Source organism: Montipora capricornis, chromosome 13 (assembly GCF_036669925.1).
Source record: "Montipora capricornis isolate CH-2021 chromosome 13, ASM3666992v2, whole genome shotgun sequence".
In the NCBI taxonomy this organism is placed as follows: Eukaryota; Metazoa; Cnidaria; class Anthozoa; order Scleractinia; family Acroporidae; genus Montipora; species Montipora capricornis.
In genome coordinates this window covers 30,151,004-30,175,512 of record NC_090895.1, presented here as the reverse complement: position 1 = coordinate 30,175,512, position 24,509 = coordinate 30,151,004, and the positions used below count along the sequence as shown (strand labels likewise).

The window sequence follows — 24,509 nt, the reverse complement described above, 5'->3', positions numbered from 1 at the left end:
CATTCCTTATTCCTCAGGATTGGACTGGGTCAGATTTGTAAAAAATGGTGAAAAAAACCCCGTAACATTCCCTGTCTTCAAGGAGAGTTTATCCATAAGGCACTTACGTCATTCATTAAAGGAGATGATCTTAAACAAATGTTTACGCAGGACAGAATCTCCTACAATTTGAATAAAACTGCGAAGAGAATTCAAAGCATGCTGGAAAAGTCATCTTGGTATGTGCTCAAAACTTGCTGAGAACAATCGTGTCGCAGAGTATTAAGTTCCAACTCGTTGCTCCAGCCGTCAACACTTTGATTTCGCGTGGTAACTTTATCGAAACTTTAGGCAAGGTCAGTGAACTGGGTTCTCATTTTTCTTGATTTCAAAGCTACATTTGTTAGTTTGTACAATTTCTTTTTTATTTCTTAGATTGGTAGTGGAACAATCGCAAAATAGGAAATGACAAAGGCAAGTATAGTTGGTGTTTGCCTGTTTGTCTTGGTCTCCCTCGCGTTTACACCCTTCGGTCTTCTGAAAGGTAAGCTTTGTTTTCTCAAGTAAATGAATTTCCTACTTATCTCCATCCGATATCTCCGTAACCCACTATCTTAAATTGCGATCTCTGCTTCATATGTGAGAGACTCAGGAATCAACCAGTGAACTGATCGGCGGAGAATATGCCTTTTTCGATATATTAAAATTCAGCTTAAAAGAGAGGTTTAGAGGACAAAGACAAAGGAAAGTAGATGATATGCAAATATTTTGCACATTGATTCCAACGTGTTTCTATTGTTTTTGTCCTCACTGCCTCACTATCAAGCCGAATATTTGATATTTCGAAAATGGCCTATTTACTAACAATGCAATAAAAAGAAGGTCACGCGACAAAATATAATGCAATGTTACGGAGCTGCCATATGTGATACATGTGAGCCTTGAATTGTTATCCATTTGATAACAACTGATTGAACTGATATTAATAGATATCTCTTGATGACCGCAGTCGGATGCGACTGATAAATTTCAATCCATTTAGAAATCGCTCATGCAGCGCCAAGCAAATTTTTTCACAATAATTGATTAAATGAGACAAAAATTGCCATGAAAAGACTTGCTAAACTAACAGAACTAATATGATTTGATTATGCAAGGAATACGGGGCAGGAATTGTAAAAAACCCTTCTATTTCTCTGCCTCATTCTGTGTGGAGATTATCGGCAAATGACTGGCCGCTCGAGCTAACGAAAGTGATCATGGAAAAAGTGCTATTGTTGAACTACCGTAATTGCCCGGAGTGTATGAGCAGCTTCTCTGCAGGACCAAGGGGCTCTGGGAGATCGGTGCATGAAAGTCGAGGTGAAACGATTTCAGTCAAATCAAACACCAACTTCCTTACGCATGTGAACCAAAAAATCTGTGCAAAGACAAAGGAACTGATACCGGTGGGCTTTGTATGGACGGCTGAAAACCGTTTCGAAAAGGCACTAAGTGTGGACGCGACTCTTGGAGTGATATCGTTAACGCTAATACTTCAGTATATGTGATAGCAATAATAATACGACGGAGGGCAGCGACCTAAACTCAATCATGGAATAAGCATTTTATCATACAGACTCTTTACCCTATTCCTGTGCACTCAGAACGTGAAGTTTGGACAAAATAAGTAACAAAAATTTGCAATTTGCATAGAAAATGTATCTAATATGTTGTTTGCATTTGCTTTTCTGGTTGTAAATAACTTTGATGTTTAAAACTGACGAAATCCTCTAAAATCTCATCGCACGGAGCAGTATGTGTTCCTACCAGGGCCGTGCGGCTTTTTCCGGCCCTACTAATGCGTACGGCCCCTTATACGGGGATTTTCCCAATCGTTTTACAAAGAAAGCGCCCGTGGGCCTTGAGGGCGAAGGGTCTAATTGTTTTAGTATCACCCAACTAGTCGGACAGAAAAGGCAATAATAAAGTTAGCAAATGCAAGTTATTTGGGAAGAAAACGAAAGAAAGCGTCACGCTTTTCGCTACTCGAGGACTACTACTAATAGTCCTCTAGTAGCGTAGCCAATAAACATGCGGCCTTTCCATTAGTCCACAAGTTGGGTGATACTAATAATAATTAATAATCTCTAGACTAGAGACTCTTATGACAATGGTGCAATGTTCAATTGCTGTCGGACGAACAAAGGAGCTAATGAGAGATCTTTAGTTTTTGTCCACCAACATGGATAATATGATGTAATGCGTGAAAACCACCCATAACCGAACACCTTTGTTATAGGTTTTCCATTATTATGATATGGAAGGCCTCAAAGATGCTTAAAGGAAATTAGTATAAAAAGCGTTGCCACAATTTAAAATAGGAATCCGGCTTCGCCAAAAAGGGAAAGAACCAGCACCAATGCTATAAACTTTTGTGTCTGTTACATCAGTGACTTCTTTTTACGTTTTTATTTTTAGAGAAGAAGTGGAAAAAATACAGACCATACTGGTGCACACCACAAGGGAGAACGTTTGTTAGAAGAGGAACTACTGCACGGCAATGTCAGGGTTATTGTAGCGATCGCTGTGAAGCAGTCGAGTGGTGGCGGAAAGGAAAACAAGCCTGCTACATATGCAAGAATGTAACGCTCATCACGAAATACCCTTACAAGAGTGATATGTCCTTTCCACCAATCGTGTTCGTTAAAAAGCCGAATGGTATGAACCTTTTTTTTCGAATGATATGAACTTTACTGAAAACCCATGTCGTTTTCTTGTCGCTAAAAGTGCGAGACGTCAGAATTGTGTCGATGAAAGCTGCATTTCACTTCCTTAATTACTTAATTAATAATAATAATAATAATAATAATAATAATGATGACTTTATTTAAGTCTGAAGTTTATTTAGCCCGGCGAGCACGAGTGCTTTACCAATTTGCGAGACTTCAAATTAACTGAAATTAGAAGAAATCGTGAGTGATGCTCTCTCTATAGCCATTGATAACAAGAGACTAAAAAGAGTAGAAAACACGAGATTTTTAGGAGTCATTATCCGTCAAAACCTGTCATGGCAACCACACATCACAGCATCACCAAATCTCGTCAGAGTTTTCTTACAAATACTCTAATACTCCCCTACCTTCAGTACTGTTCTATCGTTTGGGCCTCTACATATCCCTCTCATCTACAACCAATGTTTGGTCTCCAAAAGGAAGCCCTAAGAATCATGACTCACTCTCCCCCGCGTGCCCATGACTACTCTCTATTTAGCACATTAAACATTCTCAATATATTCAATATTTATAAGCATCAGGTCTCTTGTTTCGTTTTCTTTCATATGCAAAAGATTCTCAAGCCCATTCCAATCTTGTCTCTCTTAAACTTAATTCTGTTTGTCATCAATATTTTACAAGGAAGAAAGATAACTTACATCTCCATACTCAGAAATACTCTTTCTCTTTACGGATACATGCAGGGTCTCCGAATTTGGAATGACATTCCTCTCTCATTACGCAATTCTCTCAATCTTTCAAACTATAAACGCGGTAAACTTAGAGATTATTTCCAGTCCTTGTAAACTATCATACAACTTTTCGTTTAACCAGGAACCATAACTCCTCCCTTAGTGCTTTCGCACTCTTTCTCAGAGGGTATAATAGATAGCTTTAGCTTTAATTATGTATCCTAAATTGTATATTTATTTGTACAGTCTTTTTTTTTCTGTTTGTCATGTGCTAGTTCGCCTGATCTCCTGTATGATCTTTGCCATATACGCCTCTGGTTAGACATGTAAGTCCAAAAGTATGCCATTAAATTGTACAAATCAACTTATTATCTTTTTAACACAGGTGCGGCTCTCTTCAATATTTCACCAGTTGCAAAGCACACTGTGAGAACGTCAACAACTTCGTTGGATGAAAGAATCACCACGATTTCTTCAAACGAAGTTACTACAGCAACTATAGCCATGATACTCTCCACTGTCACAGTGGCCGGCCCCTTTACTAGAGCTCAAGAAGAGACTCCATTATCCACGACAGATAAAGTGGGAAAGAATACCTCATCACAAAACAACAATTTAACTTTCACTGGAAAAGAAGAGCCACACGCAACCTCTTCACCTTTAAAGGAGGGAAGAGCCACTTCACCAGAGGACAAAGGAACCCCTTCAGGAGTAAACAAGGAGGGAACCACCCCATCACATGAAGCAACTAAATATTCATTGCATTGGCAAAGAAAAACATCATCACTACAGCAGCAAACAACGTTATCGCCAGAAGATGATGGAACAGCAACATCTGTTCCGGTTATAGCAACCTCCTCATCAGAAAAGCAAAGACTAACTTCTTTACCAAATGGGAAACTATCCAGTAAACCAAGAACACCCAAAAAAGGTAAAATATGAATTGCACAGCCCTATAAATTTATTTTTTTGCGACTATTTAGCGTCTAATTTTATTCTTGACGTCTTTTCGTCTTTTAGACAAGAAGTGGAAAAAATACAAGCCATATTGGTGCACACCACCTGGGAGAACACTTGTAAAAAGAGGAACGACTGCACGGGAATGTCGGAGTTATTGTGGCGAAGGTTGTGAAGCGATCGAGTGGTGGCGGAAAGGGAAACAAGCCTGCTACATATGCAAGAATGTAGCGCTCATCACGAAATACCCTTACAAGAGTGATATGTCCTACCCACCAATTGTCTTCGTAAAGAATCTCAGTGGTATGCTTTTTCCTCTCATTTCAGCTGAGTATGAGCACGATGTTTTATACAAAAATGATTCTTGGATAATGACTATAAACCGTAGGCCCTAAGGTTCATAAGGTTCATGCATATAGGTTCATAAGTTCTCTGTGTGACGTTAAAGAACCCAGACACCATTCGTGAAGTGCAGGGGATGGAGTCCCCAGTGTTGTGAGTGTCCTTTGTGAGTGTATGGGTGGGTGGGTGGGAGGGTATAGCAGATCCACATCAGCTGAATAGCTGCCAAACCTTCAACCTGCTCAAACAAATGAAAAACAAACAACAATCACCGTGAAGGAAACGCAGACCAAAGCCTTTGAAAAAAAGCCTGAAAAAAATCTAGTCTTGCAAGGGTATTAAACTTGACGTTGCGATTGGAAATTCTCTGGCAAAAGTAAGGGGATTCCAAACCCTTTCGTATACCCCACTGCACTGCTTTACCGACTGAGCTACCAAGCCATCTGGGAGCTGCTCGCTAGTGAGATGATCATTGTCATGCGAAATCACAAGAACAAATATACATCTCTTATATGCTGTCATCTCAATGAGAGTTTTGTGAATAAATTTCTATACAATGTGTTTAAATTAAAGACTTGGAAAAAAATGATATGTTAATCTTGGGTAAAAAAAATTTTTAGGTCTTGCTGCGATTCCAACAACGTTACCTATCACAAGCGGTATTCCATCTACATCTGATGAAGGAATCGCAACAACCTTTCTGCTCGAATCGAAGACCACAGCTCCCTTAAACGAAGGAACCACAGTTTTTTCCGTTCCAGAGACAGCCTCACATACAAATGCAGTTGTGACACCATCCACTCCAGCGATAGTTTCACATTCCGGTACAGTAAGCAGTAGTCCATCAACATCGTATGGAGGAATCCCAACGATCTATCCGCTCGAAACGAAGACCACAGCTCCGTTAAACGAAGGAACCATAGCTTATTCTGTTCCAGAGCGGACATCAGAAACACATGCAGATGTGAGACCATCCACTTCAACGATAGTTTCGCTTTCCGGTACAGTAAGCAGTAATCCATCTACATCGGGTGGAGAAATCCCAACGACCTCTCCGCTCGAAACGAAGACTACAGCTCCGTTAAACGAAGGGACCACGGTTTTTCCGGTTACAGAGATAGCATCAGAAGAAGAACTAAAACCCTTAAGTCCAGAAGGAAAAATAATCGCATCACCGCCAGACGAAGAAGCCGCAACCTCCTTACCAGACAACGGAAAAATAACGTTTTCACCTGAAGAAGAAGAAACAACCTCATCAGAAGAAGAAGGAATAATCACATTACCAGACGAAAAGTCTACACCCTCACCAGTAGACGGAGAGGGTACAACTCCATCAGTATATAAAGAAACAAACACTTTACCATTGCAAGGGGAACAAGCGATCTCATTACAAGACAAAGAACGAGAACCTTTGACAGACGAAGGTGATACGTCGTCACTTTCACTTACGGGAAGAACAATGTCATCAGTACATAAAACAGGAACTGTCTTACCGGAAGAAATGTCAGAAGTAACCACCTCGTCAGAAGATGAGGGAGCAACGACGCAGGTAATCTTCTTGATTTCACTTCACTTTTTCCCCATTTTCTTCTGAGATTTAAGAGTTGTGTTATTGTGATTATTTCATTGGTAAAAATTTCCTCATAAGTTTATGTGAGTGATCAATTAATTAAAAGATACAGTTGTGGAAAGTGAAGGTCGGAGAGTTTGATTTTTTGGTTTGAAGGTTGTTCTACCAAATAGCCCTCGGAGTGTAGCTGCGAAGTCTCTCTCTGGAACAGAGCTTGAAGTAACATGGGAACCACCCAGTGAAAATGGCATTCCTATTTTGTTTTACAAAGTAGAAGTTAAAGCTGCTGATCTCACGGACCTTGCGCCCTCAGACGGTAAATGCTTCATCAAAATGAGTTTAGGATGGTATTCAAATCTGTATGTGCTTTAATATTGTTCCTCTCGCAACGTCTCCTGCACGGGCTTACAGGGAGTTTAAGATCTGCGACGTGACGGTAACGAAAACGTCATTTAAAACTGCAAGTTCAGGTTTATTAATCTTTTTCGTCATTATGTCGGCTTGTCTAACTTCTTAAAACTAGTGTAAGTTTCCAGGAACTGAATTAGGAGGTGCCGTATTGAATCTACGACAGAAAATTCAAATTCGCTGCCTTTTGTTCACGTTCTCCATAAAACTTGAAATTTGGTCATTTCACGTCGCAGATTTGCCGAAAACGTGAAAGAAAATGTACAAAAACTAAAAATGAACGTGCAGAGCGTGCAAAGCTATTGTTTTTGCTCATAACGTTGCCGTCGCGTCGTAAAACCGCCGCTAAAACACAGGAACCCTATTGGTATGATGTGCCTTGATCTGTCACAGTAAGGCCCGATTCAAACGTCGCACTTCTGCCGTGTCGAGCTCAATTGAATTGAGTTTGACGTAAAAGTTCGACAACTAATTCAGACGTCGAGTGTAACTGTGCCAATGTTGTACAATACTTCTTAAAGGCATGCGCAGTCGATAAAGGATTAATGTTCATACATTATTATGTACTTGTTATATACCTAGCCTTTCACTCAACAAAACGAGCACTGTGATTGGTTGGTTTTAGGTCACGTGCCCCTGATCAAATTCAAATGTATCCTGATCGGGATACAATTCCACAGTTGTTGCCCGCTCCGGATATTTTGCTGCGATTGTTGACGGAAAAGTCTAAATATACAACAAAGCACTTAATGTCTGGTCCCTCGGGAAACTAGTTAGTTTTGTTTTCCCTCGAGTCCTGATGTTTCCCGAGACGACTCTCGGGAAAACAAAACTAACTGTTTCCCTCGGGACCATACATTAAGTGTATATTATTGACTCAGGGAACGCGAAAATATTTGGCCTGAGGTCATGGCGTACGGACCTCGCTGAATATTTTGCTATCCTAACGACGTTAACTCAGTCAATAAGCATTTTATCATATGGGCTTTTTACACTATTAACGAGCACTCAGAATACGAGGTTTGGACAAAATAAGTAGCAAAAATTTGCACCAGAAAATTTATCTAATATGTTGGTTGCATTCGCTTTTCTGACTGTAAATAACTTGGATGTTTAAAAGCGACGAAATCCTCTAAAATCGCATCGCACGGAGCAGTACGTTTTCCCAGCAGGGCCAGCGACAGCCGGCAAACGTAGAAAATGGTGGGAAAATCATGGTCACGTGGTCACTTTTGCCGTTCGCTTTTCACGTAAACGTGATACTAAATCTCTCTATTAATATAATGCCAAAATTCCGAAGTTTCTTTTTACTTAGCACTTCTGTTTATTTTGCGTCTCTGCCCTGGATTTTTTCACATTGGTTTACTCATAGTTACTCTAGGGACTGGTTATGAAACCCTGGGAATTTCAAAAGCAGAAACAATACAGTCGCAATTAGAAGTTGAACCGACAGTGACCCTGCACAATCTTTTGTTTTTGGTTCGCAAGTTAATTTCGAATAAATTAGTCGAAACTTTTGATTGGTTATCCTGCCGAAAAAAGCGTGTTTTTGTCGGGTTTTGTGCAGGGTCAAGGCCAATAAAGCGAACAAAAACATGAAACAAAGAAACTTGTCGAGTTTCATAACCAGCCTACATCTTCTATTAACTATGGTTTACTGCATCTGCGAGAAGAAATGATTCCTTTAGCATGCGTCCATATTTTCTTTCATATATTTTAGGATTGGATGGAGACCGTTCATTTCGAGTGCCGGGAACCAAGCGATCTCTTATTGTAGATTCTCTGAGCCCTGACACACAATATAGGATAGTAGTGCTAGCAGAAAATCCGTACGGACAAGGACCACAAGCAGAGGGTGTTTATACAAGAACTTCAAAGTCTTTTAGGGCAAGAATTGAATCATCGAAACCAGAAGAAGGTAAATACTCTGTGTGCGCATAGTGTCCATGACAAATGGTTGGAGGGGTGCCAAGGTAATGAAAGTTAAGGAAGCAAGAAAAACATGAGAGCAGATTAGTTGCTTAGTGTGTAAGGTGTGATCAAGATTAGATGGATAAGATTGTTTGATAACTGTTAGAGTTCAACTGCATTGTTTTTCGTAAGAGCAGTCTCTCACCTCCTATTCTTAATAGTTCTTAGGATTAACGACCTGAACTGAGCTTCTCGCCTTTTACCGTTATCGCGTTTTTATTTTCTGGGGCTGGTCTGTACAAAGGACATTTTGACTAAACCTTAAAGTTGTTAATGAATGAGTGAACCAATTAATATGATAATTAATTAATTAATTAATTAATAAGTAACAAACAAAACGCTTTAACATAGCATGGATTTGACGGTGAGCTTGTCTCAGACTAAACTTGATTTCTCCTGGATTTGCTGCATTCACTCAGTTAAAGGGGTTCAGGATTTCATCACATCAGCTCAAGGTAAAAGTAAAGGACAGCGTAGTATTCTCAAACTGCAAATTGGGTAACGCATCTTTTCACTTCATGCGTCGAACAACGGTATGGTTGAGCAAAGGCTGTTGTGTATATCTATTCGAAGAACAGTGAAAGAACTACAATAATGCTTTTAGTCTTTCGAAATTGTTGATAATAATGTATTTGTACACCTTTTACAGAGAGATTAACATCTTGTGTAAGTGTTGACGTGGATGTAAACGTCTACGTGCTAAACGCGAGTCACGGTGTCTGGCCGCACAGTGGTTTATGCCCCGTGTTCATTGCTTCCAACGCATCCAAGCATGACAATTACAGGGTGTCTGCTGACTTGTTTGTACCCAAGACAAGAGGATTGAACAATAACGTCTATTTTGGTATTCTTTTCAACGCTGCTGCTGAGAACCATTTTGATTTTGTTGTTTTCAGGTAACGTCGTGCTAACAAGGAAGAGGCATGTCAGAGCTTAAGCATCGCGTTAACGTGAAAGGGCAAACGCGAAACGGCTGCTGCTTGTTATTTCTAATTCGTCTCTCTCTTTTGGAAAGTTACTTGATACCTGCTGCTAACACGCAAGAAATGACCTCATATCAAACGAGTTTCTTCCATTTTTGGCAAAACACAAATTTTAGTTCGACGTTTGCTGTTTGCCGTAAACGTGGTGCCTTATCTCTCTAACAACTCTTCTTGATAAATACCGTAATATATCACGTTTTGTAGAGATAGTAATTTACCCTTGACGAACATGACAATTGAGAGTGTTGCTTGATTAGGAGTCCGAAACAATTTAAGGTGGCTCAAATCAGTTTCAGCACTTGAAAGAAACATTCTTATTAGAAGGATTGACACTACAACACTTAATCACTTAACAGGAATGTTATGGTACCATATCAAACATCAATTATTGCTATAAAAGACTTGGTCATTTTTTTGACGTGAAAAGTTACCGTGGCAACGGGAAAGCCTTGCAAGAACACCCCATATTTTGGCTTTAGCTGCTCATATCTCAAAAACAAACTCGGTGACCCCCATTTTTTATTTCTGAAATGTAATCAGCATGTGAAAATTACACTTTCCGCAAACTTTAAGAAATTCTGTGGAGCGGATTCAGAGCCACCTAAACTAATTGAAATTTAAGATAGCTCTGAATCCGCTCCACTGATCTCTTTTGTGCAATAAAAAGTTGGGATCATCAAGTTAGTTTTTCAGATATGAGCAACTAAAGCCAAAATATAGGCTGTTTTTGCAAGACTTTCCTGTTGCCGTAGTAACTTGTTACGTCACAAAAATGACGGCGTCTTGTTCAACAATGATTGATATTTCACATGGTACCAAAACATTGCTGTTGCGTGATAAAGAGTTGTAGTGTCAATCCTTCTAATGACAAGGTCTATTGAAAGTGTTGAAACTGGTTTGAGCTACCTTAAAGGAACAAACTAAGAGTTTAAGATTTTAATTTGGTCATTGCACGCCTGAGATTTGCTGGAAAGAACGGTCTCAAACTATACCACCAACGTGCAGGAAAATGGCGGCTAAGTTAACCCGGCAAGTTGTCGTCGTCGATCGTAACGAGGGATCTGCCTCGCTTTAATTTATAGGCCATGTTGGTGGACGAAAGCAAAGGGTCTGTCATTAGCTTCTTTTGTTCGCCCACCAGAAGTCGTACATTTCTCTATTGTTATTGGTGTCTCTAGAGGTTGGTTGAAAACGTCCGATTCAGTGAAAACTTCAATGTTTACCCCTTCATTTCTCAGATTCGGTGATAGCGACGGCACGTGCTTTCAAACTGGTGTAATGCGGGAAGGCCAAATGGATTGGTTTGGATCTCAAAGTGGCTCTTGCCCATATGGCGCTCCGTATAAGGAACGCTGGATTCACACAATGCTCGAGGTCAGAGATTCTGAAGTCACTGTATTTCTAAATGATGTTTACTTGACTTCCTACCAAGGTCACATTCCTCAAAAGGCGTCTGTAGGCGTAGTACTGGCTAATAACGAGGGTAATGTAGCACGATTTAAGGACCTCACTGTCACTGATCAACCATCACTACCATTTTATATGAAGAGCTGTGCTTCGTTACAACATCACTCAGAATACTATACTCTTATTAACCAAAATGATGTGTGGTCTCGTGGATTTTGCCGCGTACTTCTCAAAGACACGCCTGTTAAAAACGGCCCTAGCTACCAGATTTCGGTGGATTTTTACAGCGAAATGGACTGGAGCGGAGATAGAATTTCATACGTGGGGATCCTTTTCAACGCACGTGACATCAATAATGCTGACTTCATTTACTTCAGGTAAGGGACTCTGTCATCACCGACTTGCCTGATCAAAAAGGATTGTGTTAAGAATTATCTTTCCTTTAGTTTTCTCTAAATTAACGGTCAAGGAAATGTTTTCGATTTTATTAAGCGTAAACTTTTCAAGGAAACGTCGTCGTAGTTTCAGATCACAGCTTTAAAGGTTACAGGTCAGGTTACACTGAATCACATTGCCTCAGTTTGGATCGAAAAAGAGGAAGAAAAATCAGTTTATAACAACACTAGGTGAAACTTGCAAACTCCTCTCACTGAAATGGTGGTTTGACGCGTTGTAATTTGAAAAATGAGCTAAAAATATGCACACGCGGTTATGCCGTGTTTCATTTTCCATTCGTGTTAGCTGGCGAGTTAAAACTCAGAGCTTGGACGAAACTACCCCAGGGGCAGTGTTTAACACTAACTTTCTGTGGTAATCAGCCGTGCGGGAAAGGGAACTAGTTGAAGTCAGGCGGAAGGTTCAACTGTCGCAAAGATTGCCTTGTCAAAATCCGAAAAACGAAATCTTATGCGGTTTGATATAGGTGCTTGCAAGATCCAAACAGTTTTACTAGTTTATGTAACCGAAACGTCATGAAAAACTTGCTAAAGAATGTTTTATCGAAATCTCAAATTTAGCGGGCCGTACTGTAGAATACGGCCGGCTTATTTAGCCAACCACAGCGCGCGTACCATCTGAGAGATATAATAACAACAGTTAAACTCCGTAAAACTCCATCCGATTAATTCAGCAAAATTAACTCAAACTATGGCAAGTTGCATTGAATGATGATGCAGACTGAAATTATGAGTTATTTTATCAAAATATGTAGAGTGGATTTACTTCAGTGTTTCGACACTCAGTTGAAAACGACTCCACGTGATTAAAGAAATTGAGGTAAGAATGCGTTCTTTTTGTAGGCCATTGTGGAAGGATCACTGTTACCAGACGGGGTACCTGCTAGGAAGCCGTGAGATGAGAGAGGCATCTACAAGGGGACATTGCTCCCGTGTAATAAAGAGCGGAAAATGGTTTAACGTGCGTTTGGAAATCCGCGGTTACAAAGTATATGTCATGTTAAACAATAAGCACACTACAACCTTTAAATCACATTACCAATCGAGCGCAGACTTGACACCAGGAATCGGGCTACTTGTCACTGGTGGGTGTCAGAAGTCGATGCGTTTCAAAAATTTTGTGGTGTCGTCCCTTCCAGAGCTTCCATTTGTCTACAAAAACTGCCAAGGTGCTAGGGTTACTGCGAATGTGTTCAAGCTTATGTCACACAACAGTAATGAACATGATGAATATCAAGGAATTTGCCGTGCCTTGTTTCCCGAGGTTCCTGTGGGAAAGAATTACGTGTTGAGTGTCAATATCCATGGTCTGGGAAGTATAATGGGTGAAAAATACGGAGTAATATTCAATGCCAAGAGTGCTGATAGCTTTGAGTTTGTTTGTATCAGGTGAGTATTCAAAGCAACATTTATGATAATTGTTTTTTTGAAGAATAAAAGGAAGAAAAACAAAGCCGACTATTATTATTATTATTATTATTATTATTATTATTATTGATTTATTCTCGTTTTGATGTTACCTTGTAGACCCTACAACCGCGATAATTGCATTCAAGTGGGTTGCCTACAAGACAACGAAGTCAAAATTTATTCCAAGCCTAAAATATTGTCATGTGGATATGGATCTTTGAGAGGCGGAAGTTGGCATAATATCCGAGTTAAGGTGGCCGGAAGCGAAGTCAAAGTTCTTATCGACGACCTGACGGTAGCCGTCTTCATGAGCCACTTTGATCAAAGTGGTCGCGGAGGAGTAATACTGGGGAGCGGTGTTGAAAGAAAGCTAAGTTTTACAGACTATGCTATCATAACTTAATGCACGGACAAGGTGAAATAGACTGGTCGTAAGCTGATGTTAAGTCTGGTTTTAAGCAACGAAGCAAAAGGGTTTAGGTTTCTTTTATTAAATAAGGGACTAGAGAGAGTATTGGGTAAAAATTAGCGCAAGATCCCGGTTGACTACAATCAGAAACCCATATGGGTTGAAACGTGTAACGGCCCCTTGTGTGCTGGGAAACAAGCTTCTGAATATTCAATTTGCTAAGTACCATATTTGGAACAACAAGAGCGAGGGGTTTCCAAATATGGTACTTAGCACTGAAACATTCAACTAATCAGTTCGCACTGAATATTCGGAAGCTGTGAACGCGCGTTACACGTTTCAACCCTTATGGGTTTCTGCTACTATATGATGTATTTATACTGTAATTCATATGGAATCCTGTATTCGGGACCGCAGAGTTCCTTTGTAAATTTCGTCATCCTTCCGGTTTCATTCTCAGGTTTTAGCTCTTGCTTTGACCGTATTCGTTAATTGTGGTTGGTTTATTCTTCGCTTGATTTTGTGAACATCACCGATGCAAGGCTCTATGAAATACAAGGTGCTATTGTAGCACTTGCAAACGAGGCTGTTTCAGACAAGATGCTCCGTCTTTGTCATTGCCCATCAGAGGCCGGCACTGTTTCGGTCAACGCGGTGCTACGACAGTAACAACTGTCGAACACGCGGTTACGGTAAAGGCAATTTTGAAAACTGTTGCCAACTATCATTATTTCAAATATCTAAGAATGCGAAAACGGAACGGAAGCCCGCGACTCTCATAGGTAGCCATGTGATTCCCTGAACGAAACAAAATCCGGCCTCAGGTGACGAAATGTATAGTCTGCTTAACACTAATCAAGTGCGTACGCCTGCACCTCTGCGTCTTCATTTAGCCTTGTTTCCATTTATCTTCTATTACAGGGAGTTAAAGAAGTTATTTAACCGTATTTATTCACTAGCAGAAATTCCATTATTCCCTGTTTTTGGTATGCGTATACGTAATTAATATCTTAGTTTTTTGTCTTTGCCATCGCCTTTTTTCTTGGCAGTGACTGAGACTAGACTTCTGAGCAACCATGGATAAATTCAGAAAATTAAATCAACATTGTTATCTAATTTTGTCATTAAGAAACGAATTTTCTGCTATGGAGTGTTACAAGTAAACAAAGCTTAGCAAATTTAATACAGATTTATTGTTTTCGTATATTGTTGGTTTTCGCTCACGTGATCAACAGCCATGTTTTTCAATGAAGACAAAAGAAAACGTTTGCACAATAGGAGTTCAATTCCGGGAGGATTGGTCCGGGGTATCAACATGGCCGCCGTTTGATGACGCGCGTGACGTCATGTATCCTAAATTTCTACCACGTGGACATTACCCTCGCTCACCGCCAACCCATCGGTGGCCTTCTGCGCAGACATTTTTGTGACTCGTCACGCAATCTTTTCTCATTCGTTTGTTCGTTGAGGAGAAAAGATTTGCGTGAAGATCGCAGGAGGCCAACACATCGGAGAAGTGAGATTCAATGGATCCCCTGAGGCGTTGCTTCTACGGTGTATTGTTTTTCTGCTTAATTTCGATAGGTTTTAAATTTCTCCAAAGCAACTTCAACAAAGGTAAGATTTCTTTGCAAGTTAAAATTAGGAAGTATAAGCGTTTCTGCTTTCTTGTGCCTCGGAGAAGGCACGAAATCCGAGGTGGTGTAGTGAGTGGTTTCCTCCTTTGCTCTTGCCGCCTTGACACTGCTGGTTTTATGATAATCAAGAGCTTTCCTATGCTAGGATTGGACAAAATGAAAGTGTTTGCGGTAGTGCCTTAGCACTGTGTATTCTTGGTTTAAGTTCCTGAACATCGGGCATTGGAGCAATTAAACGTTGTAGGCCTTTTGTTAACCGAACCACGCTGGAGTCCGTTTTCAATGCCTTAGTTCAACCGTACTTTAATTACTGCAGCGAGATCTGGGGGCATTGTAACAAAAGTCTTTCGAATAAGCTCCAAAAGTTGCAAAATCGGGCTGCCCGTATTCTAACCTTCTCCAGTTATGACACAAGCGTTGATCCTCTTTTTGAGCAACTCAACTGGAAATGGTTGGATACTCAGCGACAAATACAAGTGGCCACCATGGTTTATAAATCTGTACATGGTCTTGCGCCCGACTATCTTGGTTCTCTTTTCACTAAATATGATCCACCTTATCATTTAAGGAACTCTGAAAACAAACTAGCTGTTCCATTGCCCCGCACCAATTTCCTGAAAAGTAGCTTTAGCTATAATGGTGCGGTTATGTGGAACAGCTTGTCCCCTGAATTGCAGCAAGCAAAATCACTTCAATTTTTTCGAAATGGTTGTCGCGATTTGTTCGTCTGAAACGACTAAACGCACACGGCATCTATGTAAAGCAGAATTTCTTTATTTTCTCTATTTTTCTCTTTTAATTTTGGATCATGTTTATATAGATTGAAGTAGATTGTAATTTTTATTATTATTATTTTATCTGATAGATTTACCGTGTTTAAATAAAAATAAAGTTCAAATTCAAGTTCAAGAACAAAATTCAACTAATTTCAATTTCTCCTGATAAATTTTTTTTTTTTCAAATAGATTAAGTTGAACCATGAAGTTAACAAAAATTGATATCGGAAGGAGGGAATTGTTCATGGGCACTACCTGTTGCCATGACGTCTGTAAGCGTGTTAAAGGTCATTGACAATCTACTTACAAAATATGTGACTCCTGCTGGTTTTAATGATACACGTAGCACAGAAGGCTTGAGACGATAGTTCTTTGGTTTATGAGGCTTTAGAGCATTTAAAGCAAATTGACGGAATCAACATCAGTATGGGCGAGCATAGTTCTCACCCTTTTTATCTGCATGCTTCGGCGAATAATTGTTAAATATATCGAAAGTGGGCTATTAATGTTCCATGAGAAGCGCGACTTATGAATCAATTGGGTTTGACAGATTTGTAATTGGGTCGACCCGCCGTTCTATTCGACTGATCTAGTCGAATAGAACGGCAAAAGCACGACGCTGATCGTCTCATGTGCCGAATCAAATGCATACATTACGCACACATTACATACATAATATTTTCCCCAGAACTGTGTGCGCGTAGACTATTCGGCATGCGTACAAGCCCTGGCCCCTGATTTAAACAAAATAGTTCGACTCAAATAAGTTCGACGTAAGAATAAATTGACGAACTTAATTATTTGCGTCGACCCAAACACCCATTAGGTTCGGCACATGAAAAGGTCGACGTTTGAACCGGGCCTAATTTGACAAGGAACTGCCTGGTTGGTCGCCTTCATATTGCACCGTTACGGTCTAACAGAGTAGCATTGAAATTTCTCTTACTTCTTCAACAGAATTTAAAAGAAAATCCAAGGAAAAATACTATGAAAGCTCATCTATTGATCAAGGAATGAAAATGCTAGTACAAGAGCGACGTAAATTGGTTCAAGATTACTGCAAACGTTACAGAAGGAACGACACAGTTATTGGAAAAGATCTTCGATATCACTTGGTCTTTCACAGCAAGAAGGTAATCTATTGTTTCGTCCCAAAAGTTGCCAGTTCTCAATGGAAGAAAGAACTGTGTTTGTTAAATGAAGATAATCAAACTTGTAGCAAGAGCCTGCACGAGGCTGACTTCAAACGCCTGAATCACTATCATCCCGAGGAAGCACTTAACATGCTCAATAATTATTTCACTTTCATGTTTACTCGAGAGCCGTTTGAACGTTTACTTTCAGCCTATAAGAACAAATTTTTGAAAGAAAATAAAATTTTTCGTCGCGCTATTGGTAGAAACATTATCAAACTTACTAGACCAAACGCGACAAAATATGCGCTTGAAACTGGCAGCGGAGTTACTTTTCCGGAATTCACGAAGTATGTTGTCAAAACACAGCATCTTGATGAACATTGGAGTCCAATTGACCAACTTTGTCACCCGTGCGCTATTAACTATGATTTCATCGGGCACTATGAAAGTCTTTCACAGGATGCTTCATATTTGGTAAAATTAGCGGGTATCGACGACCGCGTGTCCTTCCCACCAGTCCACCCGTCTAATACAACAGCTGAGTTGCTGCAATATTATTCGCACATTCCAAAAGGAAGGATTTCGGAGCTGGCACAAATTTATCAGAGCGACATTGGAATGTTTGGATATTCCTTTCCAGGAAAATTAGGATCATTTTACAATTGATGAGACGAACAATTTTTTTTTTGTGTGAAAGTGCATTGTACTAATGGCGCTCCCTACAGCATCTGAGCTGACTGCAAACAATAAACGAAATTACAGTGTAGAATCGAATGTTATTGTTTCCAGAAGCAGCGACGTAAAGCCGCGGCTACACCACGGATTTTTTGCTCGCGCTGGTAATGCGATTTTTTCAAATTTTGTCACGTCGCCAGCGTGCGAAGAAAATCGCAAGTGTTGCCACCGTTGAACTGGCAACACGACAGCTAAAAAAATCGCGAGAAATTCAACTCATTCAATTTCTTGCGATTTTTTTCTGGGATTTTTTCAGCTGTCGCGTCGCCATTTTAAGGGTGGCTACACTTGCGATTTTCATCGCGCGCTGTCCGCGACGCGACGAAATTTGAAAAAATCGCATCACCGGCGCAAGCAAAAAATCGCTCGTGTAGCCGCGGCTTAAGAGCCGACCTTCACTACTGCCAAGGCCCCCAGCAACCGTTCTTTTCAGCAAACACTCTTGCCTGGGGATCAGATGGCTTGTTGAGCGGTTGAACCATGCTTTTTACGTAATACACCATTCTCTTCTTTAACTTTGCTACCACATCCAAATACTTGCTACTGTTACTGAGATCGTTGTGCTCGTTGGGGTCCGCGGTTATGTTGTAAAGAGCCACTTGAATTGGAGCAGATTGTTGATACTAGATTGGTTGAAAATGAAATAAATGAATTAGAAGAGAATTAAAAGGAAGAAAGAGTGGAAAGGATTGGTGCCACGTCGTTGGTAAAAGAAAGTGAAATACCCATGGCTGCTCAAATGAACTACATCGATGATTATCTTTTTGTTTTCAGTTCCAGTGAATCAATTTATTTAAAAAGTAGCTTAAAGTAAAAGTACGGTAAAAGCGAACGACGGTCAGTATAAAGGTTCAGTTTCAGTTTCACTTTCAGCCGTTAAATGTCCGTCGTTGGACGTAGGAGGGACGACTTGGATAGTTTTGTAAGAAACTGGCACCATGTTGTGTGCAAAACGAGGCTGGAGGACAATGGGGAAGGCCTGCAGTATCAAGGTTACTGATAAGTTTTGTTTAGTTTTCTTTTAATGAAGACCTTCCTTTAGAAAAGTGAAGACCAAACGACATGTATGAACTAACCGTCAACAAGCCAGAGTTCAGTCGTTCTCTTGAATAATCAGCACCGGATTGTTTTTGATGTTCGTGTTTGATGTTAAAGCTCTTCTCCAGTTCAGGTGGTTTATACCACGTGACATTAGGGACATTAAGCAATATCTTCATGTCGCCTACACGTAAAGAAGCTCCCTCTGAGCTATCGATATTGATGACCAGTTCTTTTCTTGGTGACGATTTACCAGTGGAGATTGTCTCCCACACATCAAACCCATCCACAGGTTTTGGGTTAATTGGATCAAAACTGCCTCCTGTCAAAGAGAAATTGGATTCTCCTTAATTTTAGCAGGGTCCGAAATTTCATCACTAACATTGCAGTTACAGCTCTCAAAAAACTTATTTTTTTCGTTATCTCCACGTGCATAATATTTAACAATTATTCGCCGAAGGCGAAGTGATTATCGGTGATTAGTATATACTAAAACAGTGGATAGCGTTGAACGCGGGCGCTGATTGGCTCGTCAAACTCCGAATATCCTGTGCTATTTACCTCCGAGCAACTCGGGAAAAAATGGCGTCCCGATTTGCATCCGTGACAAGTGAAGAAAACATCCAAATTAATTTTTTGTGCTGTGTATTATCTCACTGTTTTAGTATATACTAAAACAACTATTCACCTCCGAGCAATTCGCGCGGAATTTGGGCCCGAAAATGTTGTAATCTTTGCAGAAATAAATGAGTTAAAATCATCTTTTTGTGCTATATTATCTCACTGTTTGAGTATATACTAAAACAACTATTCACCTCAGTGTCGGTGGCTAGTGATGGATATTTACCTCGCCGCTTCGCGGCTCGGTAAATATTCACAACTAGCCACCTCCACTGCTTCGGTGAATAGTTGTTAAATATTCACCAATACGAAGTCGAGGTGAATATTCACCGATAATCACGGAGCCTGAGGCGAATAATTGTTGTAATATAAATACACAGGTGATTATTTCAAAAAAGAGGGAAAAAAACATTTCAACGCGAAATCATCTTCACTTCCCTGTTTTTGGTATGCGTATACGTAATTAATATCTTAGTTTTTTGTCTTTGTCATTGCCTTGTTTCTTGGCAGTGACTGAGACTAGACTTCTGAGCAACCATGGATAAATTCAGAAAATTAAATCAACTTTGTTATCTAATTTTGTCATTAAGAAACGAATTTTCCGCTATGGAGTGTTACAAGTAAACAAAGCTTAGCAAATTTAATACAGATTTATTGTTTTCGTATATTGTTGGTTTTCGCTCACGTGATCAACAGCCATGTTTTTCAATGAAGACAAAAGAAAACGTTTGCACAATAGGAGTTCAATTCCGGGAGGATTGGTCCGGGGTATCAACATGGCCGCCGTTTGATGACGTGCGTGACGTCATGTATCCTAAATTTCTACCACCAAGACCAAGACCACCAGATTTCTATCACCAAGACGAAGTCGAGGTGAATATTCACCGATAATCACTGAGCCTGAGGCGAATAATTGTTGTAATATAAATATACAGGCGAAATCATCTTCACTTACAGTGGCAAAACGACTAGTGGCGGCCATTTTGTGATTACGGGCTGCTAATCCGAGATAGCGAGCCAATGAGAGCGCGCGATTTTGTATAATCACCTGTGTATTTATACTAAACGGCTATGTAATAAGGAGCGTGCACGTGCGTTATTAAGGTAATGCTGCTTTGTCTTTCAACGACATGGCGACTGAGGTCACCGATATCATGAAACGGGGTATTATTTTAAAAAATTTCCATTATCATGAACCTCGGCCTAATGCTGAGAAAATATACAGTACTTTAAATAGAAAAAGGAAAGCGATTGCTTACCAGCAAGCTTGATTAATGTTGGATACCAGTCAGTCACATGCATTAGTTCTTTGCTCCTCACCCCCGTTTGTTTTAACAAGTTGCCGTAAACAAACGCGGTCCCACGGGCACCTCCCTCCCAGACAGTGTGTTTTGTACCACGGAGAGGCCAGTTATATCCTCCAGAGTCAGGTAACCCACCGTTGTCAGTGCTAAATATAACCAGTGTGTCATCCCATAACCTGAAACAGTCGACAGATTTACCGGAGAAAAGCATTTAGACTTACGTGCGGTCTTGCTTGTAAACGCGTGTTTCTTGGAAGGATCTGAATCTTAAAGGCCGTTTACACGACAGAGAAATTTGGTCCGGACCCGCCAAAAAAGCAGTACGGACCCATAACTTTTGTAAAGAAACACTGGAGTTTCTACAGGGCCATAGGCGCCTATGGCCCTGCAGAAACTCCAGTGTTTCTTTACAAAATTTATGGGTCCGTACCGCTTTTTTGAGGGGTCCGGACCCAAATTTCTCTGTCGTGTAAACGGTCTTTTAGTATAGTATCAGTAAGGATGAGATTGGGACCAAAGCATATTTAAAGCGCATCAGGCAGGCTACTAGACGGTTTATGGATGACCCCGGAACGCAGTACCACAGCCGGGTGTCACGGCTAGCGTCCAGATGTAATTAATTCCGAGTCGATTTTGATGAGGGCTGAAAAGGAAAAACCCTTTAGCAAGGTTGAAATCGAGTAAAACTCAGCCCGTATACGATATGCGCGTTGGTTGGCTTGACCACCGCGCCTGCCTTCTTCCTTTTATTAAAAAGGTTCATTTTTGCAGCTGCCCAGCTGATAGTTCGATTTATCTTACCCTGCTTCTTGAAACATCCTAGTGAGATTTCCTACAGCCTCATCCAGTATATCCACCATACCAGCATATGTTCTTCTAACATTGTCCTCGATAAACTTGTATTTGTCGACGTACTTTTGTGGTGCTTGGACTGGAGAATGAACATTCTGGAATGCCATGTACAAGAACAAAGGCTTCGCGGGATCATGTGACCTCACTATTCTCTCTGCTCGCTAATAATCCAGAGATGAAACAAATTTTCGTATCATAATTTTGTCGTATTGCTTCGAGGAACAGTCATTAGAAACAGTCGCTAGAAAGCCTAATGGAAGGAAGGTAATGAAGCGAGCTTACGAAACAAAGCAAGTTGGTAAAAGCAACTAATTCTCCTATTTTACTCTCTGGCGACTTTTTCAGGATGGACTGTAATTCTTGTTATCAAATGATGTTGCAGATTTCGAAGAATCCTTAGTGGAGAAGACAGATTCTACCCATTTCTGTAGCCCACATCCGAACTCCTCTACTGATTTGAGTTTTTCTCCCTTACTACCCTAAGAGGTTACCTACTGAAGAGTGAGAGTGTCTAAAGTCAGCAATAAAAAAAATCATAAGCGACCAACCTCGTTCCCAGGGACCTTGGGAACGAGGTTGATAAGCGACACTATAGGACATTTGCATAATGACGCCATTTGACAACAAGGGAAACAAGGGAAGGCGCAGTGGTGAGAGCACTCACCTCCCACCAATGTGGCCCGGGTTCGATTCCCAAATCCGGCGTCATACGTGGGTTGAGTTTGTTGGTTCTCTTCTCTGCACCGAGAGGTTTTCTCCGGGTACTCCGATTTCCCCTCTCCTCAAAAACCAAAATTTGACTTGATTTGCGTTAACTTGTTAATTTCAATTTACAGTGTCCCCGATTAGTGCTCTACGGCGTTAAAAGATTAGACACATAAATAAAGTTCCTTTCCTTTCCTTTACCAGAATCCTTCAGGTTTTGCTTGTCTCCTGCTAATTAGAGGTAATGATATTTTTACCACACTGGGAATACAAAATTTAAATAAGAAAAGAAAAACAAACTGAATTCTGGTAGTTGTAGTCAAATGACGCCATTATGAAAGTTGCCTATTGAGGGGAAAGGTTCTTTATTACTTAAAGCAGGAACTGATGACAAAAGTTACCTGCATATAAGCATACGTAGCGTAAGTTCCGTTCCAGGTTCTTGAAGGCTCTTCTCCATCGTGAAAATCTAAAAATCCCTCAACTGAGTGAGAGTAATGATTCTCTGAACCATCCCAAAATCCAAACGCAGTATCAAAGCCTCTTTTTGTGGGAATGTAAGGCCACTTGTAGAAACCTAAATGCCATTTTCCCACCAAATGAGTTGCATAACCTGTTTTAGAGGCAGATCAGTTTCTCAGTGCCAAAGGTCACGCAAATGAGGCCTTAGAAGTGTGGCTCTAAATATATACTTCAGCATAAATTATAAATGCCAAAGACCTACCAACTTTCTTCAGTTCTTGAGGGAGAATACTGTACTCTAATGGCAATCCGTAGGGGTTATCAGGGTGTATAACTCCATGCTGTAGACCTAAAGAGAAACATGTGAAGAGTGAGTTTCACAAATTGCGTATATTGAATTTAAAATTTAAGCACATCAAGACAGCTCTTGATGTAAAAGCATCTTAAAGATGCGATTGAGCCGCGATAAATGTATGCTCGTTAGAATACTATCCAATTTCAACACTCAGCAGAAAGGACAAACCTCCCCACTCTAGGGGCAAAGAATTTGCTACGCCGGCAACTGAACGTATTTGCAAGAAATACATAATTGTAATTTGAGTAGCTTCTGAGGTAATATTGATAGTAACAAAAGGATGGAAAGTATTGTATTACCTCCTTTTGTTACTATTTGCAAGAGCTTCGAAAGAATTTGCCGTGAATTGCCGTAGGCTATTTGGTTCACGGGGGTGCAGTGGTGAGAGCACTCGCCTCGTACCCACTAATGTGGCCGGGGTTCGATTTTCAGACCTCAGACTAGGCGTCATATGTGGGTTGAGTTTGTTGGTTCTCTACTCTGCTCCGAGAGGTTTTTCTCCGGGTTCTGCGGTTTCCCCTTTCCTCAAAAACGAACATTTGACTTGACTTGCGTTAATTGTTAATTTCAGTTTACATTGTCCCCAATTAATGCTCCGGCGCTAGAACGACCAGACACCAAAATAAAGTTCCTTTCCTTTACCTGTATGTATTGGGTACCTTCCCGTCATCAAAGCGGATCGTGTAGGTGTACACAACGGCTGTACGTAGTAATTATCCAATATTACTCCTTGTCTGGCGAGCTTATCAATATTTGGAGTTTCTATGACAGATCCATGAAACCCGACATCACTCCAGCCAAGGTCATCCGCCAGAATGAATAAAATGTGGGGAGGTTTAAAGTTGGTTGCGTCCTGAGACAACACTGTGTTTACTCTGGAAAGAAAAATTGAAACAAACCAAAGCAATGCAGCCTCCATTTTAATAGCTTGGTCCTACTGACTGGTCACATGACAGTCACATTTGTATGACCTTTCATGGGTCTTGGATGAACTTTTGTCACGAATGCAATAAAGGACGAAGACGCGCGCGCGGAGAAACTGGAAATCAATAGATTTTGGTTACGACGTCATCGTACGACGTGTCGGCGGCAGGACTATTAATTGGGTAGGGGTAGGGGGTGAAGGGTGCCATAGCTGAAACCAACCAAACCTTTATAAAAATGCTAACAGTCATTATCTAAAGCACAGTGTTTAGGCCTAAGGTTTGCGTTTTTGTAAAGGTTTGGGTTATTTCAGCTAAAGTATCCTTCACCCCTACCGCCTACCCTCACTCCTTACCCCCTACCCCCGAAATAGTTATACCAGCTTGTTGGCGGTGTCCGCGGTTTTTTGGCGGGAATTTGCATGGCCAGCGTACTGCATTTCACAATTTGAAGACAACCCAAACGCAAGCCAAATAGTTTCTTCAATATGTTGTTAAACGAGGAGAAAGAGAGAGTAAAAAACAGTATGTAGGCGGCAGGTAAGATGCTCAAGTAATGTGAAAGAGAGCGACTGAGACCACGAAAAAACAGGCGAATATTAATGACAAATAACGAGAGAGAGAGGCAA

At 40.6% G+C, this 24,509-nt stretch overlaps 4 protein-coding genes across 7 annotated transcripts; 3 read left to right on the top strand and 1 right to left on the bottom strand.

The window, feature by feature from the left end:
• Positions 1-203: 203 nt before the first annotated feature.
• On the top strand, positions 204-13,465 carry LOC138028716 (uncharacterized). 2 transcript variants are annotated; one of them, XM_068876318.1, is made up of 12 exons: positions 204-335; positions 415-523; positions 2,440-2,679; positions 3,837-4,355; positions 4,445-4,684; positions 5,344-6,272; positions 6,450-6,609; positions 8,422-8,619; positions 9,322-9,568; positions 10,894-11,439; positions 12,361-12,906; positions 13,045-13,465. In XM_068876318.1, exons 2-12 carry the CDS (start codon positions 445-447, stop codon positions 13,328-13,330), a joined length of 3,990 nt encoding a protein of 1,329 aa, XP_068732419.1. In that variant the 5' UTR covers positions 204-335; positions 415-444; the 3' UTR covers positions 13,331-13,465. The 2 variants fall into 2 exon arrangements, with proteins under 2 accessions (XP_068732419.1, XP_068732418.1); XM_068876317.1 differs by having other exon boundaries at positions 3,810-4,355.
• On the bottom strand, positions 11,530-23,900 carry LOC138028720 (arylsulfatase B-like). Of its 2 annotated transcripts, XM_068876324.1 has the most exons (8): positions 23,600-23,900; positions 22,865-22,951; positions 22,542-22,753; positions 21,385-21,596; positions 20,539-20,759; positions 18,697-18,980; positions 18,014-18,243; positions 11,530-12,785 (listed from the first exon to the last, which is right to left on the bottom strand). In XM_068876324.1, exons 1-7 carry the CDS (start codon positions 23,874-23,876, stop codon positions 18,019-18,021), a joined length of 1,518 nt encoding a protein of 505 aa, XP_068732425.1. In that variant the 5' UTR covers positions 23,877-23,900; the 3' UTR covers positions 11,530-12,785; positions 18,014-18,018. The 2 variants fall into 2 exon arrangements, with proteins under 2 accessions (XP_068732425.1, XP_068732424.1); XM_068876323.1 differs by lacking the exon at positions 11,530-12,785 and having other exon boundaries at positions 16,733-18,243.
• On the top strand, positions 14,722-17,651 carry LOC138028722 (carbohydrate sulfotransferase 11-like). 2 transcript variants are annotated; one of them, XM_068876326.1, is made up of 2 exons: positions 14,722-14,953; positions 16,707-17,651. In XM_068876326.1, exons 1-2 carry the CDS (start codon positions 14,863-14,865, stop codon positions 17,549-17,551), a joined length of 936 nt encoding a protein of 311 aa, XP_068732427.1. In that variant the 5' UTR covers positions 14,722-14,862; the 3' UTR covers positions 17,552-17,651. The 2 variants fall into 2 exon arrangements, with proteins under 2 accessions (XP_068732427.1, XP_068732428.1); XM_068876327.1 differs by lacking the exon at positions 14,722-14,953 and adding an exon at positions 15,806-16,036.
• On the top strand, positions 15,186-15,855 carry LOC138029516 (uncharacterized; the record flags this gene model as incomplete). The annotated part of the gene is made up of 1 exon (XM_068877231.1): positions 15,186-15,855. A coding segment is annotated over one exon (519 nt), but the record flags the coding sequence as incomplete, so codon positions are not given.
• Positions 23,901-24,509: the final 609 nt, after the last annotated feature.